The sequence below is a fragment of the Patiria miniata genome, unplaced genomic scaffold, assembly GCF_015706575.1.
Source record: "Patiria miniata isolate m_02_andy unplaced genomic scaffold, ASM1570657v1 HiC_scaffold_5, whole genome shotgun sequence".
In the NCBI taxonomy this organism is placed as follows: domain Eukaryota; kingdom Metazoa; phylum Echinodermata; class Asteroidea; order Valvatida; family Asterinidae; genus Patiria; species Patiria miniata.
Window position 1 is genome coordinate 20,341,552 of NW_024037072.1, and position 27,283 is coordinate 20,368,834.

A 27,283-nucleotide genomic window follows, 5' to 3' on the forward strand; every position below is an offset into this window, starting at 1 on the left:
TAGTTTTACATCATACTTCCCGACTAATTAACTAAAATTTTGGCTGGAGTGAACACATTTTTTCAAAACATGTTTCCAATACATCTACGAAATAAATGGGCTGGTATGTTAAAATTGCCCATCCGTGCTCTTCCAGTTCAACATACTTGATTTTTTTTTCCTAACGAATTTTAAATTGTATGTTTTATTTAAACGGAAAAACCTTCTTTTTTTCTATTTGGAACGTTTTCAGCCCTCTGAAAGAAATCTGTAAAGTAACGATTTCTATAACTTAACATGGCAGATTTCTTTGGTTCGATGCCTCGTTCAATAGCGCATATTTTTTTTGTATTGCCAGAAACATAAAACACTTAAAAACAAATACCTCGCGGTGAAACACGAAAAAGCACGGGGAGAACAACTTTAATATATGCACTTGCAGTCATGGATGACTGAGCACGAACTGTTACAACTGATAATGTAACAACCGACAGAAATTGACCGATAATGTAGCAGAATGTACTACACTATCAGTCAATTGTTGTTACATTATTGGTCCTAACCGATACTGTAAAAGAAATTGACTGATAGTGTAGTAACATTTATGTACACTACCGGCCCATTTTTGTTACATTATCAATTAGTCATTGTCATATAACCGACATACAGATCCTTGTCATTTGATTGGTGGAACTCACATCACGTGGCATTCGTTATTGCTCCCATTCATACCGCGGCTAAAAAAGTACTATCCGCCCATGGGGAATGGGAAATGGGAAATACTATTCAGTAGTATTTGTGAATAGTATGGTCATTTCTGTTTTAGCCTCTGAAGAAGAACTTGCTAAGTTCGCAACGTCAGGCCACATTAATTTTTAGATTCAGTAGTATTTGTGTGCAAATGCATGCTAGTGTGCGCGTTCAGCGTTGCGCGTAACGCGTATTGTTCCAAAGAGCCAGCGCTACAGCGTTGGGTTCAAACATTTTCTTGAAGAGGTGGTTTGGAAGAGAGAAATACATTTTCTCAAGTTTTGTATTGAAAAAAAGTTCAAATATATCAAATGACAAGGATCTATATGTCAGTTATATAAAACAAATATTGAGTGGCTTTAAATTGTGAAATGGGAGGAATATTATCGCTCGGTAAAATCTGGACTTTTCCATTTCAATCGGCTTCGCCTCATTCCACGCTGAGCCACTCAATATTTGTATACATGTAATATAGTATCGGTTGGTAATTGTTACGTTGTCGGTTGTTGATACGTTATCCGTTGGTTACTACATTATCAGTTGTAACATGCACAACTGATTTTACAAGCTAAAAAATATTTGTTTTTTTGCAAGTTGGAATGATTTGAGCAGTGATCAGTAAAAGTCACCGTGTTTGAATGAGGAGGTTCACAGCGACAATGCATCATTATTACCAAGTCATTTACCTCAAATGAAAAAACAAAAACAAAATTACGAAATGTCATCCTTAAACTAAACCTTACCCATGCTTCTATGTTAAAAAAAAGACTACCCAAAATAGTCTTCTATTCATTTTTGAAAATTTTGACAATTTTGAAATTTCACTTACATATGTCGTACATGTATAAGAGAACAAAATATAATTGTTAGCTGATGTAAAGACATTTCCTCTGCCTAAAGAAATTTTTGCCTTGATAAATTTGTCTTTTACTATACCATAGATGTATTTTTTTGCATTGTAGCTATACACATATACAATGATTCACAAACTGTCTTCCCCAAAACCAAGGGACAAAAATAAAATGTAAGAAGGGATGCCTCAATAATAATTTATATAATAATTGTGCTTATATAGCGCTTTCCATCGTATCAACGATCTCAAAGCGCTTTACAATTATTACCCCGTTTATCAGGCCATGGGACCACGCGGCAGCCGATATCAGCGCTCAATCGGTCCTCAACCCTCACAGGTACCCATTTATACTTCTGGGTGGAGAGAGGCAATTGTAGTTAAGTGTCTTGCCCAAGGGCACAAACACCATCTTCCTGGCAGGGTTCGAACCCACGCACCTTCGTATATGAGTCAAACACCGTAACCACTGGACCATGGCGTTCTACAATGAGTATGCTGTGGTCACTTCAGTTCGGGGCACTATTTTTACGATGGCAATTTGCGTTTGGGAGATGTAAATTTAATATTGGGTTCTGCCCTTCACCGACATATATTTTATTAACACTGTATAGCAAAACCTCACTTTGTATTATCTTTTCAGGAAAATGCACTAGACATCCGCTGTGCAATAGGCCTGAGACCTTATGACGTCACTCTTTGTTTACATGTGCGCTTTCGTCTGGCGTCCCAACTTCGCTCCCATAGCCATAGGTAAACAAAGCCATTACGTCATTAGGTCTCAGGTCTATATGGAGCATGCAATAACAGATATTATCTTGAAGTAAACTTGAATCCTTGATCCTAATTGGTTGATCCATGGCAACAAGCTGTGCTACATATAACCATGTAGCACGGCCACGGTCCATACCGCACTCCATTCGTACAACTTGCCTTCCTTGGCAAAAGAAATCATAACCACAGCAAACTGCTCAGATGTTTGCTGGTTTCCGAAGGCATTTTTATTTTGGACCTTGTGGATGGAAGTCAGATCCGTGGATTTCTGGCGTGTACGTTAGCAGTACGATCATCACCCAGATATGAAGAAGGATCTGCAGAAAAATGGAGAAAGAGAAACAATAATTGACGGAAAAGAGAACAAAGTATGATGATTTCATTTCAATGACATACATGTAGATTTGTATAGATGACCAGGGGATGAGGATAGAAAATCATGAAACCTTTCAAAAGTTGGAAATTAAAAAAGGTTTTTAATAACTCCTTTCACCCTCCTGCTATTTAAACAGTCACAGACAGTGAAAATTTCCATCCACTTCCCCTGCTGTACTTTTTACACAGGCTAGTCACCAGCAGTCAGATCGTATGTCAAGCAAGCACTGTGACTAGTCAAACTCGGTCAACAGACCATGAACAGACAAAGCAGGAGAGTTGTGGGCACAGCTGGCTTCTCAATAAAAGCTGTATCAAGTAACATGAACAGTCACAGCCAGTCAATCCTGCTTTGTGTAGGCTGGGAATTTGTAACTAATGAAACAGTCACTTGATTGATTTTGAATGAAAGGACAACTTGGCACAGAATGTAAGTTTGCATAGAAGGGTCAATCACTTCACACTGACTGGGCAAAATCACAATCAGGCATTTTTTTTTATTTCAGCACAGAAATCTGGAAAAGGGGGATCCTATGGCCCAATCCTCCTCTCCCCACCCTGGCAAAAAAAGGGGAATTATAATCCTCAAAATCCTCTTGGATCTAAAACCATAGTTAACTTCTAAAATTTTGAAAACATATCTCCATATTAACCAGATGCCTAACCGCTTGTTACAAGGTTCACGTACCATATAGGCGATGACAAACAACCTCGCGATTGGGTACCGTCGCAAGAACACTCCCAGCCGAACGCTGAACTTATCAATGGTGTTGGCCGCCCGTTTGACGTTCTTGGTGACCACAGCATCCAGGGGAGTCTCTCGTAAGAATGACGGTAGTCCTCGTTGCCTTGTTCCTGGGAGGAAAAAAACAGGAGGGACTTCCATTAGTAACTAGGCTTGGACGATATTTTTTTTTTATATCGAACAATACCGATTGATGTTAAACTACCAAAATACTGAAAATTGTGGTATGGAGTTTCTGACTGGTGCATTCAATTTTAGGCTAACTAGTACAGTGCCCGTCTAAAATGTGCATGTTCGGGAAGGTCAAATTGCTTGGCCGCTGGTATTGGTTGCCTGCAGCGTTTTTGAGAACTTCTCGTGCAAACAACGTACGCAATTCAATGTCGTTGTTTTCACAGGTTGAACGCACACGTACACTCACAGATTGAATGCACATTTTTTAATGTGGACGGAATTATAGTAAGAAAACGTAGAAAAAACTGTGCTATTGTTAACCCCATGTTGGTAATGGAATAGCCCCCCCCCCCCAGTGAAGTACCCATTGTTGATAATGGAATAGCCCCCAGTGAAGGTCAGCTCGCTCTCTTTGCACACGTACGTACACGCGTGCAGTGTTTACTGTGACATCACACAACTCAGTGGTGCCATACGCGCGCGTGGTGTTGCGTCATATTGAGCACACGCGCTTTAGTTTTACATGACGTAAACAATGGAAAAGAACAGCAGTGCGTGGTGTTATGTTCTAAGCTATATACTCCCACATTTGCCTCAGAAAATACTGCTTTTTTGCAGCTTTTTCGAGAACCACTCATCCAAACCACTTCAAACTTGGCACTGCACATTCTGTGGTCCCGAACAATATACCGGCCGATTTTCAACTTCATACGGCGCCCAGTTCTGGAGATAATCGAAATACCGACAGACAGACAGAGATTCTTGGAATTATAGTTAGATGCATGGCACACGTAACATTTGATTGGCGCGTTGTGAATAGTCAGAAATTGATTGATTCTAAGTTTGAATAATCAAATACACAATTATTTGAAAATGCATGAGCACCATAGGCATCCAATATTGCACATGCCTATCAGTAAATTTTTCAAAAGAAAAAGCTTCCAAATAAGCCTATGGTGTAAATCTATATGTGATCAAATCTTGGGGACCAACGATTGTGGCACGACAGGATTTCCCCAAAACCGAGTAACATTCAGAAATCTTTTTTTTGTTGGTCCTTTTTATTGGTTAACAATATTTTAATATTATTTTGCTTTTTAACTGTGAACAAGTAAAAAGACCAAATCATTCAAGTTTTTCTTGATTTAATGCCTTCCTATATTGCACTCTATGCTACTAAATGTTTTTTTACCCTTAAATTTGCTATAAACAAAAGTGAAAATTCTCATAATTTCCAGAGTCTTTCCACAACTAACAGGTGAAAATATATATATTTTAAATATGCAAATATGTTGTGAAGGTAATTGTATGTATGTCTGTATCGTCATCTTAATTTCCCAAAGCGGGATACTAAAGTTCTTATCCATCTATCTATATAGCCTTTCCGGAATACCTACCTTCATCGTCATCTGAACTCCTCATGGTAACAGTGTGACTTTCACTCCTGGCTGTATTCAACTGATGTTCCTTATATTGCCTCTATAAAACAAAAAGCCATACCACAATTGAACAATGAGTCACATTTTCCTAGTCTTCTACATTTCATAACCCTTCGGGCTTTGCAAAACCACTTATGATGAGTGGGCCACATTGTGCCTTCTAACATTGAACAGAGTCCTGCAGAGAGTAGTTGAGAATACATCACCATGATGAAAGAGATAAAAAAAACATTTGTGACAAGAGGAAGCATACCTCGGCTCTCTCCAGCTGCATGACCAGTGAGTTCTTCTCAGTGCTCAGCGCTTCCAGCACGGTCTGTTTCTGGATCAGACTCTCTGTCAGGGCATGAAGTCGGGATTCCAGCTCCATCTGAGAGGTACTGCTGGTATTCCTAGCTGTCAGCTGTAAAATGCCCAAAGAAGAGTTGTCGTCTAGTCATCACAAATCCAATCACAAGTCATTCAGATTCAAGTCAAGTCACAAGCTTTTCCAATGAACTGTGACAAGTATTAGTTTGTCACTGTTCACCCTCTGTTTTTTGTGACCTGGTTTGCATGTTGGACTAGTGATGACCTTGACTGGAAATCTCATGCCAAGTGTGTATAAAACGTTTTGCGCTGCCCTGGCCTAGATTAATTTTTTCAATACAACTAGGAGCGCTGTGGAATTGTGGTCGGGAGCAATGAATTTGTGGTCTGCCGTAGTAGTGCCTGTGCCCTTGAACAAGGCACTTTGTCAATCATTGCTTCTCCACGCCCAGGAGTAAATAGGTACCTTTGAGGGCAGAGATGGTTACTGTGTTTGATTTAAGCTGCCTTGCGCCAAAATGGAAGAATCAAGCTGTATATTCGCTAGGGAGCTGATGAGATTGTCTTTGGAATGTTTCATTGGCCCAATGAGCGAGGTAATAACGATGTAGCGCCTTGAGCACTAATGCTGGTGGATACATGTGCTTTATAATAAGGGAATAAATGTGTGCTCCAGAGGTTTTTATCACTCTGTTTAAGACCACTTAGAGTCTGGGTGCTGATAATTACCCGAGCCGGAGGCGAGGGTAATTATCAGCACCCAGACTCTAAGTGGTCTTAAACAGAGTGATAAATACCAACGGAGCACATATTTATTCCCATTCATAAATACCTTTTCGGTAAAAAAAATCATATAATTCGTTCAAAACATCCCGATTTTGTTCAACAAATTCACTTTATGCTTTTTGAAACATCCCTCTTGCAAAATAATGGAGTGTTCAGCTGGCGAGTAAGATGTAAACAACCCTTTTATGGAGATTGACGCGCGCGTATCGCGCAGAACGCACCTGGCGCGTTGCGTTTTGAATTTAGAACTATAAAATTCTGACTCCCTGGTAGTGTTGCGCATGCCTACGTGAGGATTGTGAACGTTCAACCAATGAAACGATAAGAGGCACTGGATTTTTAGGAGTCCTCATTTTATTGTCACACTGAAAAAGTGTTTAAGACCAGCTAGCCATGTCTTTATCATCCGTTTAAGACCGGCCACGTGACGGGCTCTCGACCAATAGGAATGCGTAAACTGTCTTAGGTATTTATGAATACACATTATACATGTAATGGTACCATTAAGGAGACACGTTATCGTAATTTCTTCGCACGTTAGGAGACATCAGTCGTTAGGGAGACATTTTCATGTCTCCCTAATGTCACAGCCCCCCTTTAGAGGCAAAACTTTACTGTCGCACTTAGATTATATTTGATGCTTGTGGTCTAATTAGTGAACATACGGAAATTCGTGGACAAAGAACAAGGGAATGTTGGGTTAGGGCACATTTAAGTTTGAAAAATTTTGTGCACAAAGTCTATGGGAATGTCTCCCAAATGTGCAATCCAGGGTAATTATTATTATTATTATTATTAACTTACTCCTTGAACTATGTTTGATTTTGAACAACATCCGATTGCCATTTTAAACGCTGCGCATGGATTCCTTCTGAAGGACTTCTCCAAGGTCGTCTATCCACAGATTTCTTCAGACTTGGTTTCACAATACTTGGTTTCATTAAGAATAATCATGACAGAAGTAGACAGGGGTCAATATCTATTGTTTTTCGAGACTGTAGAGAGAGACTCATTTTATTTGTCCGTACCTGGTTTCTCAGTTTCTGAATCTCCTCTTCCCTGTCCTGCAGCCTGGTCTGCAGGCTCATCTTGGTCTTGTGGCTCTCCGCCTCCACGTATCTAAGCTCCTCCCCCTTCTGTCGCAAGTCCGTCTCCACCTCCCGCAGCTGCTGCTGGCTGGTCGTCAGTTGGTCTTCCAAGTCCCGGATCTGATCCTGGGCCGTGTCAGATTCCGACTGCTGCATGGCTTCCAACTCCTGCAAAATATAAAAATACCAATAGTTTCGGGGTTTATTTAGTCTAGATGGTTAAATATGGGCTCAAGGCACAAGTACAAAGAGTTTCTTTTCCAGCATGCTTGCAATGGGTTTGATCAGTCACAGACAGTCAAAAATATCCTCCACTTCTCCTGCCATGCATTTGTACAGGCCAGTAGAAGCAGTTAGATCACATTCGTGTAAACACTGTGACTAGTCAAATTCCATCAACAGACAAAAAAGATAACTGGTAAGTGTAGCTGGCATATTAATCACTTCCAGTCAAAGCATGGCTACATCAAAATAAGCAGGGCATTCGTAACTGTTAAAAACAGCCAACTGATTGATTTTGACTGCTGTAATGGCACAGCTGAATTTGCCAGTCAAAGAGGGATGGTTGGTGAAAACTAATCATACATATTCTGACCATACACATGCCGACCACAGCATAGATTGCGTTGCCCTACAGTGGGAATGTAAGGTTTTCAGGGTGCCACCATACCGGGTCCGAGGCGGATGACCTTGGCTTCTTGCAGGGGGGAACTTTAAGGACCCCTATGAACCCCACTGAATACAGGCCTGAGTATAGGTGCAAACACTGGGCACATCTGATGAGATGATGACAGGGGTCTTGCAGACAAGCACAAATTGTACACTTCTCATTCTCACACAAGACTGACTCGTGGTAGACTCTCGTGAAGGGATTTAAGGCATATAGGATCATGCAAACACTCAAAATCGAAACTACCGAAATATTATGAAAAAGCCCACTTGATTTTAAGCAAAGAACAGTAGGAAACATCCAGTGAAATCGTTGAGCCTGGTATTCTGTCATTCTAAGAAAAGAGGAATGTTGTATCAGTACTACTGATGGTTAGGACCTAACCATCACTGAGAACAAACAGTTTTCTCAAATACTACATCCGTTAAGAGGCCATGAGCAGGCTGTTGACTTCATGTGTACGCTCGGGTAAACTGTCTTAGGTATTTATGAATATGATTTAACAGCCCTTAAATAAGTCCGTTTCATGAAATTACAATCAATGCATATGATCCTATTACCTTTAACAAAGTGCCAGTGCCAATTAAATTACCATTTAACCATAACATCACTACACAACTGAACCTCCAACCTCCCAATCAACTGAAGGTCATTACCTGCAATTCGCTCCTGAGTTGCTGCATCCTCCCATTTGCCATCTGTAGCTCCTCCCACAAGCTATCCCTCTCATTCCTGAGCTCTTCAAGCTCTATCCCCGATGTGGATGAGCCTTCACTGGGGCTGGCACCGTCCTTCAGGCTGGCTATTAGCTTGTCTTTGGACTGGAGATTAATAATAGAAAATGTTAGACAGTAACTCTCTTGAACTCAAACAGGCACAATTGCAGAATACCCCGCCACTCGATCTATCCACCTCGTAGCCGGCTACGAGGTCACGGTTGGTTGACCTCAATAAACATTCTCAGCGCTACTTGTATGTACTATGCGTCATGCTCCATTGCACTCCCACTTCGTGACCGCGTAGCCGCCAAGAGGGTAGTTGGTTTGGACTTAGAATTTTTTCAGCAACTCCCATTCCTTTTGTGTTGCTTCGTTCTCAAGCATATTCAAGGGGACTCCCACTCCGTAGCCTCGTAGCCGCCAACAGGGTGGTTGGTTTGGACTTAGAATTTTTTTCAGCAACTCCCATTCATTTTGTGTTGCTTCGTTCTCAAATAATGGACCCCCACTCAGTATCCGCGTAGCTGGCAATGGACTTGAATTGTTTCTTTTGCAGTGATTCCAACCTCGTAGCCAGTGATTTTAGGGGTGTATTTCCGAGTGGCGGGGTATTCTGCAATTACTCCCTCAAACAAGGATAACTCAAATCTCTGTTTATCTCGAAGTAATAATCCATTCCCGTCAAGAGAATAGGATGTTATGTACATGAATACCCCGTAACTTGAAGTGCCCGCACCAGTACCTCCGTTTAACTCGAACTTTTGTTCGGCCAGTCCATAGAAAATGCTGCCAAAACAGTCACAAAGAAGCGTAACAAACAATGGAAAACTTTTTTTCACGAGACATAACTGCCCAATGACTTCGTCTTTTCACGTTGGGATGCAGTGTGCATGCTGCATTGTGATAATGTCATGTTTTAGGTAAAAACAATACGAAATTTGAGTAAAATGATGCTTTGTGACAAAAAAAATTAACAATTAAAATGAAAAAAAAAGGAAAATGTGCCCAAAAATTACGTGTTCACTGCATAGCGAGTAACAGTAAAAGCCATTCATGTATATGTGTACATGTAGATGACATTACTGTCGAAAAGTTGGGAACCTTGTTTAACTCAAACTCTGGATACCTCAAATTTTGTATCCATTCCCTTGAGATTTGACTAAATGGGAGTTTACTGTAATTATGCGCTGGTAGATGATACACGAGCAAATCACACAGGCTATTCCATTTTGAATAGGGGAATTGATATGCCATCTGTTTCTGATGTCATGAATATTATGTCTATACAAACGTTAATCAAAGAAAACCTAAGAAGTCAGGCAAACCGAGCACAGTATAGCACTTTCCTACCTGGAGTATCCTGGTAGCCTTCTGCTTGTAATCAGAAAGATCCTCCTTGGCCGTCTCCAGGTGGCTCTTGGCTGTCTTGAGTTGCTGGGCCAACTGATGCGAGTTGCCTGTCACAAAGGGAGGCTAAGGAATATGCAAAGTGACTGGAGTGGGATTGGAACCTGCAACCTCCGTAGCAAGCACTTCAGCCCTGTATTGAGTGTCTACAAATTTGTCAACGTCTTGGCTCAAGAAGCGCAAGTGTGAAGCCACAAACCAATGTGTGCCATGTGGCCGGGGATCAAGTCCAAAGTCACATTGCTTACAACATTAGTGAAGGCCGGTCCATACTTCACACGAATGTGAATGCAAGTTTGACGTCAGAGAAAATCGCTTAGAAATTCACCAGAGTTGAAATGTGTTCCACTTTTGCAAATTCGTAGTGTGAATACTGGCCATGACGTCACAAAGTCGTGTACATGTTCGCTTTCGTGCCGAGCATGAACTGGCCTTAATGCTACCAACATGACAAACAGCAGCCGGTGATCACGCGCAGTATTTGAAATCATTAAATAAACCATAAAGGAAACCCCTAGTTTCTCTTTGTGGTTCATTAGATGATATTTATTTTAGTCTTTACTGTACAAGTTACAGGGATGATGACGAGCAGAGCATACTGTTCGAAACGTCGAGTTAAACCAACTGGTTCTTCTCAGAACCACACAACTCACAAAGAGATATCATTCACATGGTGCTACCGCAAACCTCCCATTCATTGATCATGTCCACCATGTGAAACCTTAAGTGGGATTTATCTACAGGGATAAGATTGTCAATTTTTTTAAAAGTCTGAAAATGGAATGAAAGGTCTGAAAGACGGATATTTTTCTTTCGATACTGATAATGTCTTCTATTCAGATTCAAAAAGTCTGAATTCAGACTAAACTCTGCAAAATTTCATGCCTGAAGCTATCACATTATGAGGATAGGACAGCGTACAGACATGTAATGACTATAGGCATGTAATGACTATAGGCTCCGTGCGCCAACGAAAGAGGGCGCCCTTTTACCTAGCAACGACGTCCCATGGGCGGGACATTTAGCTGGTTGACGCGCACCGTTCCTTGTGTGTGACGCACGTACACCAGGGGATTTGTACACGCAGTGCTAGTGGTACGGCCGCGCGTCGCGGCAAAATTGCAGTCAGGCAAGATGGCGTCGGTCGGTCACCCCCAACTGTACTTTCTTTGCCGGTGAGGGGGTACTTGTGAACGGAGCGGATACACTCACGAGGCCCCCTTCAATGGAGAAACCATTGTGTATACTATTGTACTAAGCAACTGCCTCATGACGAATTATCTGAACAAAAGCTAGCACATATGCTTTTGCCATTGAGGGGGGCCTCCGTGATAGAATTGATAGCGTGCCTGGATATAATACCACTAGGCCAACTTCTTCAACTTCAGTTTACGTCAACTACGGATCTACAGTCAAGGATACTCTTTTCTTCATGGTATTTCTTCTGTGATGAAGTCAACGCTTCGGCCAGGTTCTGCTGTTCTGATTCCAGCTTCCCTTGCCTCTCCATAAACTCAACCTGGAAAAAAAACAAGAAATGAAGTTTTTAGACCACACTCCCCGCCAACTCAGTCAAGTAAGTCATGTGCCAAATCACAAGGACAGTTGTAAGTTAAGGAGAATACACGAGAAAGTGTGGATTCGTAATTTAAGAATTCACGAGGCGCGAAGCGCCGAGTGAATTCGTAAATTAAGAATCCACACTTGCGAGTGTATTCTTCGAAAAACCATTGCGTTAACAGAAGTATTGGAAAGAATGTTGCAACCTGACGCCACTTTTTTCTTCATATATCATCTCAATGAAGGTCATTCGTTGCAAAAATGATGATACGACATGAATCTGGGACTGAGAAATGTTTCGAATTTTGTTAGGAAATACTTGAAATGACTCTCCATAGACTTTGTACACAAGCGCGGAAGTGGCATCAGGTTGCAACATTTTTTCCTGGCGTGTTTAGCATGTGTATCGCCACACCGGTACAACCAAGTCATCGTGTGTGTATAGGCCCCTTACGTCAAAATGGATAGTTCAGACGACGATTTCTTTCTGACTAAAAGTAGATTTTGCAGTGACAGCGGAGAATCTGACAGCGAAGATGCATAGGTAATTTTCGGAAAGCAAATTTTCACGCAGACGGTCCTATTCATGCTCGTTATGGAGAATAATAGTCCGACGTGTTCAAAGTGTGGATTCATAATTCCGAATCCACACTTTACTAAAGATTCTTCATTCCGAATCCACACTTTGTGCCCAGTGTAAGAGATTTGTAGATCAGAATCCACACTTTTAACAATAGTGTGACGTCATAGCAATGGTTTAACACAGGATAAACCACAGTTTGTCCTTATCACAGTTTATTTAACAGCTTTTCATTTTAGTTTGAGACTGGCTGACTTGTGAATAACTGGTGGGTATGCATAAATGTAAGTACTTGTATGCATTTTATGTAATGGCGCATAGATCTTACCTGTGCAGTTTTATAGGCATCCTGCTCTCTCTTCAATAAGGACTCCGTCTCACCGAGTCTGTCCTTGACCGAGTCCAAGGCGTTGCTGTGGACGCCACTTGCATCGCTGTGGTCTCGAAGGATTCTGTACATGAAATATGAAGGGAAAAATAACTTTTAGGGAAGATGAAGTAATGATGATATGAGAAAATTGACTGCATTTTGATGCAGGAAGGCCAAAGGCACTGAATACAGTACTTATTGTAATATGTGAGATTATCAGTGGTCCAGTGATAACCCATCTACATGTAGCAAGCAGGAGGTCCTGGGTTCGAGGCCAAACCGAGCAGGTTTGTAAATTGTTTCTCCCAAGCTTTCAGACAGCAGTCTTAGACAGACACATTGGTGTAGAGCAATTCAACCCAACATTACACTGTAAGCAGTAACTGGAATCTGCACTGGTTAAAAAAGGCAAATGTACTGGTTTCAATAGGCCCTTTCACACTAGACAGATCTCTGGGTTGATGCGGGGTTGACGCGAGTTTTGAAGACATGAAGCCTTTCACACTTGAAGATTTTCAACCCCGCGTCAACCCTAAAATTGATTTCACAGCAGGGTTGAACTCAACCCTACTACAGACCACGGTTGAGATTTTCAACCTGGGTTGAAACTCTTGCCAGGGTTCAAAACAGTAGTACCGAGCGATATAAGCTTGGCTTGCACGAAACAAGTTTGAAACGATGCCGGGTTGAACGAGGGGTTGAAAAATTAAAAACTCAACCCTGGGCGGCATTGGTTCGCCCAGGGTTGAGTTCAGCCCGGGTTGAGAGGCTCTAGTGTGAAAAGGCCTAATGGGTCAGTTTACACTCATTGCATACATTCCACACACTGCAGCAACCTGGGCGATTTGGGGGGGGGGGGGGGGGGGGAAGGTGGTAATGAAGTTGACATTATGGAGCTAGCCATAACATTGCCTAATGAACCATTCATCAATGTGCATATTAACCCTAACTCCCAAGTGTCTTTTACTAAGTACCGGACTAAGTCCACCAAAATCCATCACTGGCCCTGCTTCAAATGCTTTAGGGCCAAATCCGCTGAAATCCACCAAAAGACCACCACTACTGTACATGTAGGTGGATTTTGATGGACTTGGTACAGATTAGATATTAGGGTGCTGTGGTCCAGTGGTTATGGTGTTCGACTCGCGTGCCGTGGTACATGGGTTCGAATCCTGACGGGGAACATGGTGCTTGTGCGCTTGGGCAAGGCACTTTACTACGATTGCCTCTCTCCACCCAGGTGTAGTAAATGGGTACCTGGTAGGAAGAAATTCCTTCAATGCTTGTGCGCCGTAATGGCAGCCGTGCTAAAGCCAGGGTGATAATAGAGCACCAGGAGCGTCACTTTGTGATGGACATGAGCGCTATACAAGACGCCATTATTATCATTATTAGATGGCTTGCCTACCAAAATCTCCGAAATGAGGAAATGGATTTTGATGGATTTGGGGAGGTAAGGGTTAATTCAAATGTTTACTACTGCGCAATATGCTGCTTTTTTGTTTCCACTTTCTGTTACCCTGTGTCTGTGTAGAAAAGGCCCTTCCAGTTACTAAGCGGACTTGGTCCAACAGCCAAGTGTGTATTTGAAGCCCCCTGAGTACTGACCTGTCTCTCTCTGACTGTAGCCCATCCAGCTGCCTGGCTTTGGCCTTCAGCTCTCCGTCTGCCTCCTGCAGACGCACCCGCAGGACGGCCAGCTGGGAGTTCTTAGCACCCAGCTCCTCGGTCAAGTCTTCCTCCCGGGCCTGCAGCTGTCGGATGATGCTGTCGCTGCTGGACATCTGCTGCTGGCGTCGCTGCATCTCTGACTTCACCTGCTTCAGCTCTGAGAAGTGATAAAAACAAAGGATGCAGGGGGAATAAATATCTCACTGCAAGACGTCTTTTCCTCACCTTCCATCTCAATGGCCCGGGTTCTATTCCCACCCAGGTTCAGATAGATAGATAGATAGATAAACTTTATTAAAATCCAAAACTGGAAATTACATGTTGTCGTCTCTCATTTAAAATATAAAAAAAATTCAACATACGCTACAATATTCAGGAAATAAATACACAATCACATCAAAACATTACAATTGCACACAGTATAAAGCACTAAAAACTTTAGAGCGTAAAAAAGCACATGTAAAATTAATGCAAAACCCATTCCCAAAGTAGAACCAGAATAAAGGACTAAGTATAAAAATTATGTCAAAAACTGTGAAAACCTGTTGCTTCTCAGATACCAGAATAAATTAATCCTTTGGATAAAAATCATCTTGTAAAATCATCATTATGACACTTAATGGCCCTGCCTGTGAAAAATGAAGAATATCGGTTTGTGTGTGCAACCACTGGTCTCAGTCTTCCGCTGCGTGGAATGATGTTATCCTTAAATCGGTTGTGGAGCGGATGCCCAGCATCTCCCCACACCAGTTGTAGCTTGTCACGCAGCCACATTGTCACATGTGGATTATGTTCTCAGACTAAGTCCCTTCTTGAATTTGTCGGTTCTTCTAAAAATATTCTTCTAGGCTTTTCTTCACACAGTATTACTTGGAAGACAAGTTTTTAGAAAGTGTCGGATTTTAAAGGTAGAGTATATCATTTGCAGCTATCCAAAAAGTAAGTGACAAAATTATTGCTGAAAAGCATACTTGGTTAAAGATAGTAATGACACTAAACTCCATGTGAAATTAAAGGTAGAGTATATCATTTGCAGCTATCCAAAAGTATTGACAAAATTATAGTTAAAAAGCATACTTGGTTTAAAGATACTAATTGCACTAAATTCCATGTGAAATTATTCTTTCTGGCATGTTGTCATTTTGAAGAACACAATAAAAGAAGGTCATTTCCAAAGATGCATCTAAAGATGCAATTTTTGGAAATCTCCGTAAGTAGTTCGTTCTTAATTCGATGAAGCCGTGAATTGGTGAGCGCAAGCATCGACAGACATTAGTCATGACTGTGATTGGTCAAAACATCATGGGGCTATTTAAACAGTCACAGACAGCCAAAATTTCCATCCATTTCCCCTGCTATACTTTTAACAAAGGCTAGTCACCAGCAGTTAGATCATATGACAAGCAAACACTGTGACTAGTCAAACCCAACAGACCATGAACACACAAAGCAGGCAAGTTTGGGGCACAGCTTGCTTATCAATTACCCATAGCCAAGGGAAATCTGTATCAAGTTACATAAACAGTCCCAGCCAGTGAATCTAGCTCTGGGAATGTTTCACCTTTGACAAACAGTCACTTGATTGACTGAAAGGACTACTTGGCACAGAATGTATGTTTGCATAGGAGCCTTAGGAGGGTTAATGGAATAATTCATTGATGAGGGAAGACCCTACCTTCTTGTGCCTTGCGTGCCCTGGCCAGGGCAGACGCCATCTCCTGGTTTAAAGACCCCACCTCGTTCTTGAGCAACTTGTTTTCCAGCTCCAGGGAGGACAGCTGGTGAGACTGTTCATCCCTCATGTTGTGCCCCACTTGGCTGGGGGCTGAGGGGTAGGACGGCCCCTCGTCTGGGCCATCCGAGCGGTCACTGTCCGAGATGTTGTTGATCACAGGTGGTTCGGTGCTGTCTGGCTGGTCATCACCAACTGACAGTAGCACTGCAGTCAGGACAATGGTCCAAGTTTTGAGAAATCCAGGGTGAGCGAAAAAAAGGAAACCCAAATGCCAGTACCAATTATCTAATGAAGATCTGCATGTAGCATATTCAAAATCTAGGATATGAAGGCCCAATTAATAAGCTTTCTTTCAGTACAAAAATCATTCAAATCACTCATGTACTTTTTAAGTTATGGAATTTTAAACACAAACACTGATTTAAAGTTCTGTCCACGGATCACAAAAAAGTAAGTGTTCTTTCAGCAAAACGAAAACAATTCAATATATCCCTATGTGAACTGTTTCGTTTTGCCGAAAGAACACTTACCTTCATTATAAAAATGGTCCTGCCATTTCGGTTTCCTTGTTTTTTTTACTCACCCTGTATGGTTGCCATATAGAAAGATAAATGCAAAAAGAAGAATAACACCATTGCTTTTATCACTTCTGAATTATCATCCATGAGGAAGACACCAAGAATGTTCAAAAATAAAATGCCCCACCTGGATTGTCTGTGGTAGGTGATGGGGAGTTATCCACTACGACCCCATCCACTCTTGCACTTTTGGATGACATGGTTGACGACGTGCTGGATTGTCTCGAGTGCTGTCTGCTGGCAGTGTTTCCTGTCCCGCTACTCGCAGCAGTGTTCTTTTTGTCCCTCCGTCGCTCGCTGGCAAGTGGCGAGGATCTGCCGGTGCTGGCCGTCGACGGTTTGTTCAAGAATTCAAAGAGTTTCTCGTCGTCCTGGTCGGTACGGAGCTTGGAGCCGCGGCTCTTCGACTGGGCCACCGGGGAGCCCAGAGCACTCTCGCTGGGCGTCCGGCGGATGCTAGCCGTGTTGGCCAGGTCGGTGGGGGTTAGGCTATAAGCACTGGCAGAGGTTGACATCTGACCCGGCGAGACCTGGCCATTTTGTTTGCCGGCGCCGCCAGTGAAATCGTTCTGATGGAGAGCTGCATCTCCGTTTGCGTAACTCTTTTTTTCTTGATCCGGTGTTGAAGTATTCAGAACCTGATTTGCCGACTGATCCAGTGAGTTTAAGAGGTTTTCAGCCTTACTGAACATCCAGGCCATGACGCAACACAATGGGAAGCTTTTCCAAGAGGAAAGCTGACTCAGAAAAGCAGTTTAAGTGCCATGTGCGTGTAACTGCATCCAATGTCCGCATTCAATCCAATTCATCTAAGGAACACAAATCACACACATTACAAAAGTTGAACTTAAAACTGATAATAAAACAAGTGTCTTTTCACGTTTTCTCCCTGAGCCTATATCATGTGCACAATCTCCAACTTAAAACTGATAATAAAACAAGTGTCTTTTCATGTTTTCTCCCTGAGCCTACATCATGTTCACAATCTCCAACCTGGCCAAAAAAATGACGATCAGTCATCAGCTCTCATGAATATTGTCTCCATAATGTTTCTCCATGGGATTTCAAAATGGCAGACACATTATGCGGGCGCGCTTGGGCAAGACTATGAATATGCATTTCGCAGTTCATGACCTCGAGTTTGTTGGGCGCGTAGTGTGTACGGCTGGTGATGCAGCCAGGAGCTGATGACTGATCGTCGTTTTTTGGTCAGATGGATGAAGACTTCTAGATAAAGGAACGTGTTTTCGAACAGGTATGAGTTCCTCTATGTCTAGGTACCCTAACTTTGGAAATTTCTGTCCTGGATGAAGGGCACTCCTCATGTCTGGCTCGTATAAGTGCGATACCTAATTATCCGCAGCGTTTATCACCAGGTCTCATAATTGGCCCCATCTGACGCCACCCGCGATATGCACTATAAAGACGGTGTCTGTGGTCGGTTCCCAGACCAAGAGACTCTGACGTCACGTCAACAACGCTTCGCGTGCAAGTTAAAACTCAAACTGCAGCTTCGTTATGGAAAGGGGACTGTTTTTATCATATTTTTTGCACCATTTTTTTTTGCACCATCGGGATCGATTCAACCCTTACACTTTAAGCGAACAAAGCGTGAGTCTTGGGGTACAAATATACAGCGGCCGCTCCAAAACTCACTTCAATATTATTCGCAGAGTATACAGCATGTTCACATTGATATGCCCATCTATGGGTATAACGTGTAGGCCTAATACCCATAGTTCTAGGGGTACGCAGCAAAATCGCAGCCACACTAGTGGGGCTAGACTAGAGTTGAATATCATCTAACTTAATCTTTAGGAAAGTGGGCGGGTTTTGGTTAATGAAAAGAACTTGTGAAATATTATAGAGGTGTCCTAAACTACACGATATACGTAAGCAGTTTAAAGCTCAACATCAAACTCAGAAATTGTCAGACGTGTCAGACACACTCACACTTGTCACTACACAGATAAATTTAATGGCGATCGTGTAGTGTAGAGCCCGGTTCCTAGTATAAGGGAACAAAATCCACTTTAAAATTATTGGACCTACCAAACTAGTTGGCTACATTCTCAATATTAACATTAAAAAATAACAGGTATGTCATAGATAGAGCCGAGGGCAGGGTTTTGATTTTTTGAGGGAAATTTGGGGCTAAAATGACGATGACAGCGCGGCGACCCGAAAATAAAGATGGCGATCACCGCGCTATGTCCCTACGTGAGCACGCACGGTGCGCTGAATCGCAAGGCACAAACTGCGCAGGAAAATTGTGATTTCTACACCAAGAATCTGTTCAAAATTACAAAACAGGTGTCATTAGAATTGACGAAACTCTGCTTTTGATTGTAAAGGTGATTTTTGAGCAATAAAAAACAATTTTGACTCTTATTTCATCAAAACAAAACCGCAGTGGCTATTGTTACGGCAGCCGTAACGCATTTCCCATTTTCTATCGTTACGGTAGACTGCAACTTTTATAAAAACATATTTTATTCAAATAAAATTTGAAAGAAAAAAAAGTGAATTTGAACGTTATGAAATTCGGACTTTATTTCCCTTTAAAAAAAAATCCTCCAAAGCCTCAGGTTAGAAAAAGGAAAAAAAATCGAGTGCAAAACTGAGATACGAACCCGCAACCTCGCGGTGCAAAATCCTACCCTCTATCATGTCTATCGACTGAGCTGTCGCACTGCTCGCTAGATCGTGTGGAAACAAATAATTATTTTGGAGTAATTGCAGAATACCCCGCCACTCGGAAATACACCCCTAAAATCACTGGCTACGAGGTTGGAATCACTGCAAAAGAAACAATTCAAGTCCATTGCCAGCTACGCGGATACTGAGTGGGGGTCCATTATTTGAGAACGAAGCAACACAAAAGGATTGGGAGTTGCTGAAAACATTCTAAGTCCAAACCAACCACCCTGTTGGCGGCTACGAGGCTACGGAGTGGGAGTCCCCTTGAATATGCTTGAGAACGAAGCAACACAAAAGGATTGGGAGTTGCTGAAAACATTCTAAGTCCAAACCAACTACCCTGTTGGCGGCTACGCGGTCACGAAGTGGGAGTGCAATGGAGCATGACGCATGGTACATACAAGTAGCGCTGAGAATGTTTATTGAGGTCAATCAGCCGTGACCTCGTAGCCGGCTACGAGGTGGATAGATCGAGTGGCGGGGTATTCTGCAATTGTGCCATTATATACCTGCGTGCGAATCCAAAAAGTATCGTAGAGGGCGCTAAACAACGACTGCCGTAACGATAGCCACTTCGAAAAAAAACAGGGGCCCTACACTTCACGATCGCCAATTAACGAGGATCATCACTCTTCTTTCAAAATCGGAATTTTCCGAAAATTTAAACTACTTTTTTTACTCAAACATCCATATGGTTTAACAATGACAAGAGTTGATATTCTAATAAGTGGTTTTTCTAAAATGTTATTACGATTACCTGAAATGTAGAAGTAACATTCTAACATCAATTACAGATTTTCACATCAAATGTAAACACGTACGTACGTGGAGCTTGAGAAGTGACCTTTAATAACCTCTGTCGAAAATTATAGATTTAAATGTTGAATTTACTCTTTAATACAATTTTTTTAATACCTTTTACGAATAAAGTAAATATAATATTTCGTTGCATATTTATTGCATTTTTTTAATTTAAAAATTATGTATTATTTATAAGCAATTATTAGATCAATTAAAACAAAGTATTCTTTCACCGTTTTAGCTTCGCTCGTAGACTGGTTCCCACTCCCATGAAATGGGGACCGGTAGCTAGTTCCCATTTAAAGCCATTGATTGGATCGCATGAGCGTTAGAGGTGTTGCACGTGATGGAACACATGTATATCAAAATACTGACTCTATTATAACCAGGGGCTAATTTCATAGAGCTGCTTAAGCACAAATTTTGCTTAAGCACAAAAAAATCTTGCTTAATATAATCAGGTTACCGGCCAAAACTCCACTCGATTGTTATGCTAACAACAGCTAAATACCAGTCACAAGCAATGTACATCGCATGGAGTTTTGGCGGGTTACGTGATTTTACTAAGCAATGTTTTTTCGTGCTTAAGTAAATTTTGTGCTTAAGCAGCTCTATGAAATTGGGCCCAGTTGGCAAAATCGCCACTGAGGAAATTTGAGGTGCCCCGCTCTTTTAATAGTCTAGAGAAATAGAAAATCAAAAATCGAAACTCCACTAAGTTAGTTGCGTAGCCAGGAAGGGGGGCACCAGCCTATAATAAGGGTGGTACAATTAAGGGCGGACCCAAAACGAACTTTCCAGGTGGCGGGGAAAGGGGGCGGCGCTGGGCCTCTTTGAAGCTTGGGGCGCGCCCTTTGTTCAACCAATTTAGCCGTAGGGTAACTTAGGGAATTAATTAAGGGGATCAAATTAGGTTATGCCCAACCTCGTCACCAGGGTGTCGAGCAATACGCGCCCACCACTACCTGCTCTTACTATTGGAAACGAGGTTGGAAATAAAATAAACACTGGGGACGAGGTTGGGTTTTGCCCTTCACTGACGTATAAACACTGTATCAGTGTGTTTGAGTGAAAGTTGGAAAAACTCACTCGGGTGGGACTTGAACCCACGACCTAGCTCCTGCTTTCTAGTGCAGATGTCTTACCACTCGACCACCGAGCTGGTTCGAATCAAATGTACATAGCATGCAGCGGGTACGTACCGTTCATATAAGATGGAATTTTTCGTCGAGGTGATGTAAATCAAATTAGGTCAGTTCGCCCTTCACCGATGTATAAACACTGTATGCTCAATTACCTCCCGAGAGAAAGTTGGAAAAAAATCACTCGGGTGGGACTCGAACCCACGACCTCCTGCTTTCTATATTGCAGATGTCTTACCACGTACTCGACCACTGAGCTAACGGGATCGGTTGGCTGGTTCGAATCAGATGTACATAGCAGCAGGTACCGCATCAACTATTCATATATAAGATGGAATTTTGTGTCAGGGTGATGTAAATCAATTTATGTAATTTATGAAATTACACTTTTGTATACATGCAAGGTTAGCCTGAACCACAACCTGCAAGTAAACAAAAGTGCATCCGTTGTCGGTATCAGTTGTCATAATCCCCCCCCCCCCCCGCTCTAAAAAAAATAAAAAAAAAATTCATAGTACAAGAATCCATATTTTGACAGCATATGCCATCATAAATTAATTAGCACACACATTATAATTTATATGTGCCGAACGCCATATTTAGTGGCCATCTTAGATATCTCAATTTCCTCAAGGATGCCGAGGTGGCGTCATCAAGATGTGAACGGTAAAATCGGATTATTGGACTCGCCGACGGACTATTAAGTCATCAGCATTTTATCGTCTGATTCTCATTTCTAAAAAGTAGCCCAGGCCTGCGCTGATGACATTATGCAAATAACATGTTTAGAATATTTTCACGTAGGCACCTATTGTTAAATTCATGCCTCACTGATCACTAGGTGTAGCAGCATGCTGGGCGTCATCTCAAGCTAGTGGAATAATTTGTTTCAGTACAAGGGTGCATATGGGCCTATACTGTCGTTGTGCTCCTCAGACTCACAGATACACATTTTAGTTACAGCTGACTTTAATTATTAAGTCACTTATACGCTCCAAGACATAGCCTGCTATTCCTTCCTCCATGGTATGAGTTGAATTGTTCCATTTTGTACTTAGCTCTGTGTAGGTACGTGTCTTAATTAGTGGTTGGTGTTGGCGCACAGTCACACGCAATAAATCGCCAGCACCATGCACCAAGATCAGCGCCAAGAGGGGCAAATATCTTCAGAAGAGTCGAACTCGAAGAGGTACGTTACATGTCTCTGATTAATGTACATGATTATAAGGTTCTTCATCTTCAAAACGTATTGTTTTGCATTGTATCAATAATATTTAAAGTTATATAATCAAAGTGAAGGGTCGGCGGCCATTTTGAAAAGAGTACAATTTAGGTTATTCCGTTTAATTCGATGTTATTCAAACTATTGTGCAAGGCCCATATTTTTTGGTCCAAGTATTATATTACATTTGCATTTGAATTCGACAGACACGTGCAGTGACACTGTGTTCGCATGTAAACTATAAAATTCGCATAGGAATTCGGCAGACACGTGCAGTTGATATTGTGTTCGCACGTTGAAAATAGTATTTGCATAGGAATTCGACAAATACACGTGCAGTGACATTGCGTTGCACGAAGAAAGTATTATTTGTATAAATTATATAGGAATTTGTTTCACACGTGCAGTGACATTGCGTTCGCACGTAATATAAAATTTGAATAGGAATTTGACAGACACGTGCAGTTTTGCAGTGACATTGTGTTCGCACGTTTGTAGATAAAATAGTGGGCGCGGTTATAGGCTCCGTTAATCCCAGAAAGTTTTGATTTTGGAAAGACTTGTGCCACTGGTCAGGTGTTGTTTGGTGGCTTAGCGGGTATATAATACACTTATTTCAGGCCCGGAAAAATGCTTTTGTTTTAAAAAAGCGGTGGTAGAAAAAATAATAGTCTGTCGCCAGAAACAGAGAACTCCTTAAAATTTATTGGGTGTTAAAAAAAGTTTAAATCCTTACACCAAAGATTACAGCTGAAGGTTGACCGAATATAATTGTTTTTCGAGGGTAAAGTTCCTTTTATTCCAACTATCAATAGCCAATACAGCAATTTGTCGGATACGTGCAGTGACATTGTGTTCGCACGATGAATAATCGATGAGTACGTCTGTAATTTCTCTTGAAGGGTAGCATTCCAGTGGAAGCTTTCTTTTTCAAATTGTTTTTAGATTATTTCTCACGAAGGGACGGGCATGTCAGAATTGACATTTTTTTTTCAAGTTTGAGGGTTTTTCACTATAGTTTACTTTAAAAAATGGTGCAAGCATTCTGACATAATTCAAAAATACTTTCAATAATTTACACCAGTATTTTCAATGATAAACCCGTGACAGTGTCTCCTGCATTGTCACATTGACTTCCAGGTTTTAAGAACTCATTTTCTAGAAAAGGCAATCACAACCCCTTGGTCTCAGAAACTAAATAAAATGTAAACGTTATATAAACTAAACATCTTGGGCTAAACATTGGTGCAAGTGATGCCAAAAAAAAAAAAAATTGGGATCTTTGTATATGTAAAGTTGGGAGGAGTGCAGACGCAGCTCGCGTGCATAAGCAGCAGCACAAAGCAAAGCAGTTGCTTAGGATCCTAGCTAGGACTACGTCTTATTTCTGAACAAAATCCAAGCCAACATGACAAAGGAAAATCCAAGGAAAATCCAAGATAATAGTTGGGCAAATCGGTTGGCATGTGGTACAATGCTGGTCAACATACCAACTGCCTAAAGTCTTAGGCAAATTCTTTCAAATAGACCTATAGTTGGCCAATTTTTACTATAATTAAATCATCAATGAGGCAAATTTGCTATAATTTTTGGCAAATCTCGGTTTTGTTTTAAACCGGAGACAGTCATTTTACCACGTACGAAGACCTTGAAGGGACATGGGGAATTATTTATTATTTTTCATATTGCATATACGTACGTGATAATTATGACGCTCATGTACGTTCTTGTTATTATCACGTACGGAATTGATTGCTTACGTACGTAATAGTATATTATTACATACGTAGGTAATACTATCACGTAAATACGTGATTGCGTACGCTATAATATTGTGTACGTACGTAACAGTATATATATTATCACGTACTTGCGCAATAATACGCATGTATATAAAAATGTACAATAGTATACATGTGCAATAATATACATGTACGTACGGAATAATATTTCGCACGTACGAAATAGTATATTATCACGTACGTAGGAAATCACGCATGTCCGTGATTATTATTACGTACGTATTTATTATCAGGTACGTACGCAGTAATATTGCGTACGTACGTAATATTTTATTATCACGTACGTATGTCATAAACTTTATCACATACGTACGTAATCATTATTGCTTTACCTAACTTAAATAAAAGTTCTCCATATCTCCTCTAGGTCTTCGTACCCGGTATATGCGATTTCGTGTACCATGCTTCGCCAAATAATCAGTGATAAAATCTAGGGAAATGTTTAGAAAGGTGTAGGCAAATGAACAGTGTTAGGGAAAATGAAGCAAACGAGAGTTAGATTAGGGAGCAAGCATATAGCCCGCTGCGAGCATGCGCACACTGAGGCAGCGCGATGGGAGGGCTGGGTATGGGGAATGAGTTTTAAAACGACTAGGCCCTACTTATAATGTAAGCCCTGATCATAATGCCCTCAAAGTTTTAGACGTTTTCTGAAACAATGTAAATAACTTAATGCAAACGAACTCAGTCTATGAATGATGACGCTGTGCCATCTTCATTATTGAATTTTTTTTTATTCCCCCCAAAATTGAAAGTACTGGTGTGGTTTGTTTGTTTCAGTATCAGAAACTTTAATCGTAAATTTAAAACTGATTTCGTAATTACCTGATAGTCGTTTTGTGATATTTTATCAATCCACTGGAATACTGCCTTTTGATACGGACATTGGCTGACCAGTACTTTGTCTGCAAGACAGGATAAGAGATACTTAATAATATTGTATTGGTACAGGACAACTTCACCGACAATTCCTTTTGGGTTGTTCGTCGTGGAATTTCTGTATTATTGTATAATATACTCAAGAACAGGCAAGATAAATAAAATCTAAGCAATCAATACGGACATAGGCTGGTCCATTGCCCGACTGGAAACAATAATTTAACATCGCTTGTAAACTGCTGCAGAAAGTAACAATGCCCGGTGCACTGTCCTTCAATGACGATTTAATTCTTTATTATTGTATATATGTTTTATGAGCAAAAGAATCCTAAAATCTAAGCCATCAATAAGGATACTGACAGTGACAATGAAGTGTCGCTTATAAGGGATACCCTCTTCGGTGCATATTAGTAGCGCCGATTTCCAAGAGGCCCCTTCCTGCAGAGGACAGAAAGACTTCTGGATTTATCAGGAGAACTTGCATTTAATATATAGGAGAACTTGAAAAGTCAAACTTATAGCATTGAACAAAAACACTGAATGACGCCACTCATTAATAGCCATATAGAGAAAATTGTTAGTTAATAATTAACACAAAGTCCTAAAGACACGAGTTCTCTGTTAAGGTGACGATGTAAACGCTCTGAGAACAAACAGATAAACAAAATCTGGGATTAACATCGTCTGTAAAAGCGCCGCGTTGGCTCTTCTAGTTTGCTAAATGTATCTGTGAGTTGAGGGCGCAGTTGAAAGTTGACCAGCTCGTATAAATTCAAAAGATCGTAACTTTGGGTAAGTATACTCGTTGAATTTTATATAAAAGAATGTATTATATTTTGCGAGTAGCCTTTAAGCTCGGTTCATTATAACTGTATTAAGTATTTCTGAGTAAAATGAGGTTTAGCCTATTGCAGAGAAAATAATTTTGGGAAGAAAAACAAATTCAAACTGTGGAAGTGTATATTTTTTATTGTAAATGCTGCATGATTGATTTGTTGCCTATGTGTGGATTGTTTTCTGTGTGGTGTGATTAATTTCTTTTTCTCTGTCTGTTGTCTCTTTGGCAAAGACAAACATGAAAGGTTTTGAATTCAAATTGATCGTTGCGGCTACGAAAAAGTCAAATCGCACAGCAAAATCGAAGCAGACGTTGAAAGAAATAATACTTGAAATCAGTGTTATTTTTTTCTCGACTGTAATACGTGGGGAAAAGCGGTCAGAAGCCGCAGCAACGATACTCGCGCGATTTCACGAAATTCACGCTTAAAGCAGTATTGGAAGAAATTCTACCCGACATCAGTGTTATTTTTTTACGTTTACTGCCATACCTTATTACCCGAAATATTTGACTACGAGTATGACGAAAACTGAAAACAAAAATCAAATCGGTCTAATAAAAATAAATTATAGTGAAAATCTAATCGTAAATGGATTTCTGTTCGCCGATATACTCCACTTCCATCAAGTGGCTACGAAAATGACAAAAATTACACCGAAAATTGAAGTAAACAATGCAACGAAAAATACGGCAAAAATAATCACATCGCTAGTGAGAGAAATAATGTATGATGTCAGTGTTATTTTTCTTACATGGAACCTCGAAAATAGAATTGGTTACGAAAATAACGAAATTAAAGAGACGAAAATTACGGCAAAATTTACAGCGGCCGCGAAAGAAAAGAAACACTTAAATCTAACTTCGATCGATGCTATATGCAAAATTGGCTCCAAAAATGACGGAAATTATGATCGGCAGCGGATCGGTAGCATCTTCGACACTGCTTCAAAAAGTCGGCAACGAATTTTGGCAAACGGTGGGAACAACGGCAGCAAAACAAAATTAAAATGACGGAATTTCCGGGGGAGAATCGCAGCGTTATCAAAAAAAATCACCATGTCGAACATAAAAATCTGTTAAGAAAAAATGCAAATACGGAATTTCAATTACAGCAGTATTTAAAAGACTTTTTTCCCCCGCAGATCGTCTACGAAAATATTGGTAATTGCTGCACATCTTCGAGAAGTTTGCCTTCAAAAAACAAGTGTATGCATGTGAATGAGTAAACTAATTGTAAACAATAAAGCTTGGAAAAAAATGTCCGTAAGACTTGCGACATGTAGCATGCGAAATTTTTTCGTGTTCTTGTATTTTTTTCAACCTTCATCTACATTTATGTG

The 27,283-nt window shown here is 40.9% G+C and overlaps 1 protein-coding gene across 1 annotated transcript; it reads right to left on the reverse strand.

Annotated features, from left to right (window-relative positions):
* Nucleotides 1-2,077: 2,077 nt before the first annotated feature.
* On the reverse strand, nt 2,078-20,109 carry LOC119741532 (golgin subfamily A member 5-like). The gene is made up of 13 exons (XM_038217324.1): nt 20,017-20,109; nt 16,687-17,368; nt 15,922-16,185; nt 14,184-14,403; nt 12,534-12,657; nt 11,488-11,584; nt 10,009-10,115; nt 8,596-8,760; nt 7,210-7,437; nt 5,340-5,489; nt 5,045-5,126; nt 3,417-3,583; nt 2,078-2,670 (listed from the first exon to the last, which is right to left on the reverse strand). The coding sequence occupies exons 2-13, from the start codon at nt 17,258-17,260 to the stop codon at nt 2,581-2,583; spliced, it is 2,268 nt and encodes a 755-aa protein (XP_038073252.1). The 5' UTR covers nt 17,261-17,368; nt 20,017-20,109; the 3' UTR covers nt 2,078-2,580.
* Nucleotides 20,110-27,283: the final 7,174 nt, after the last annotated feature.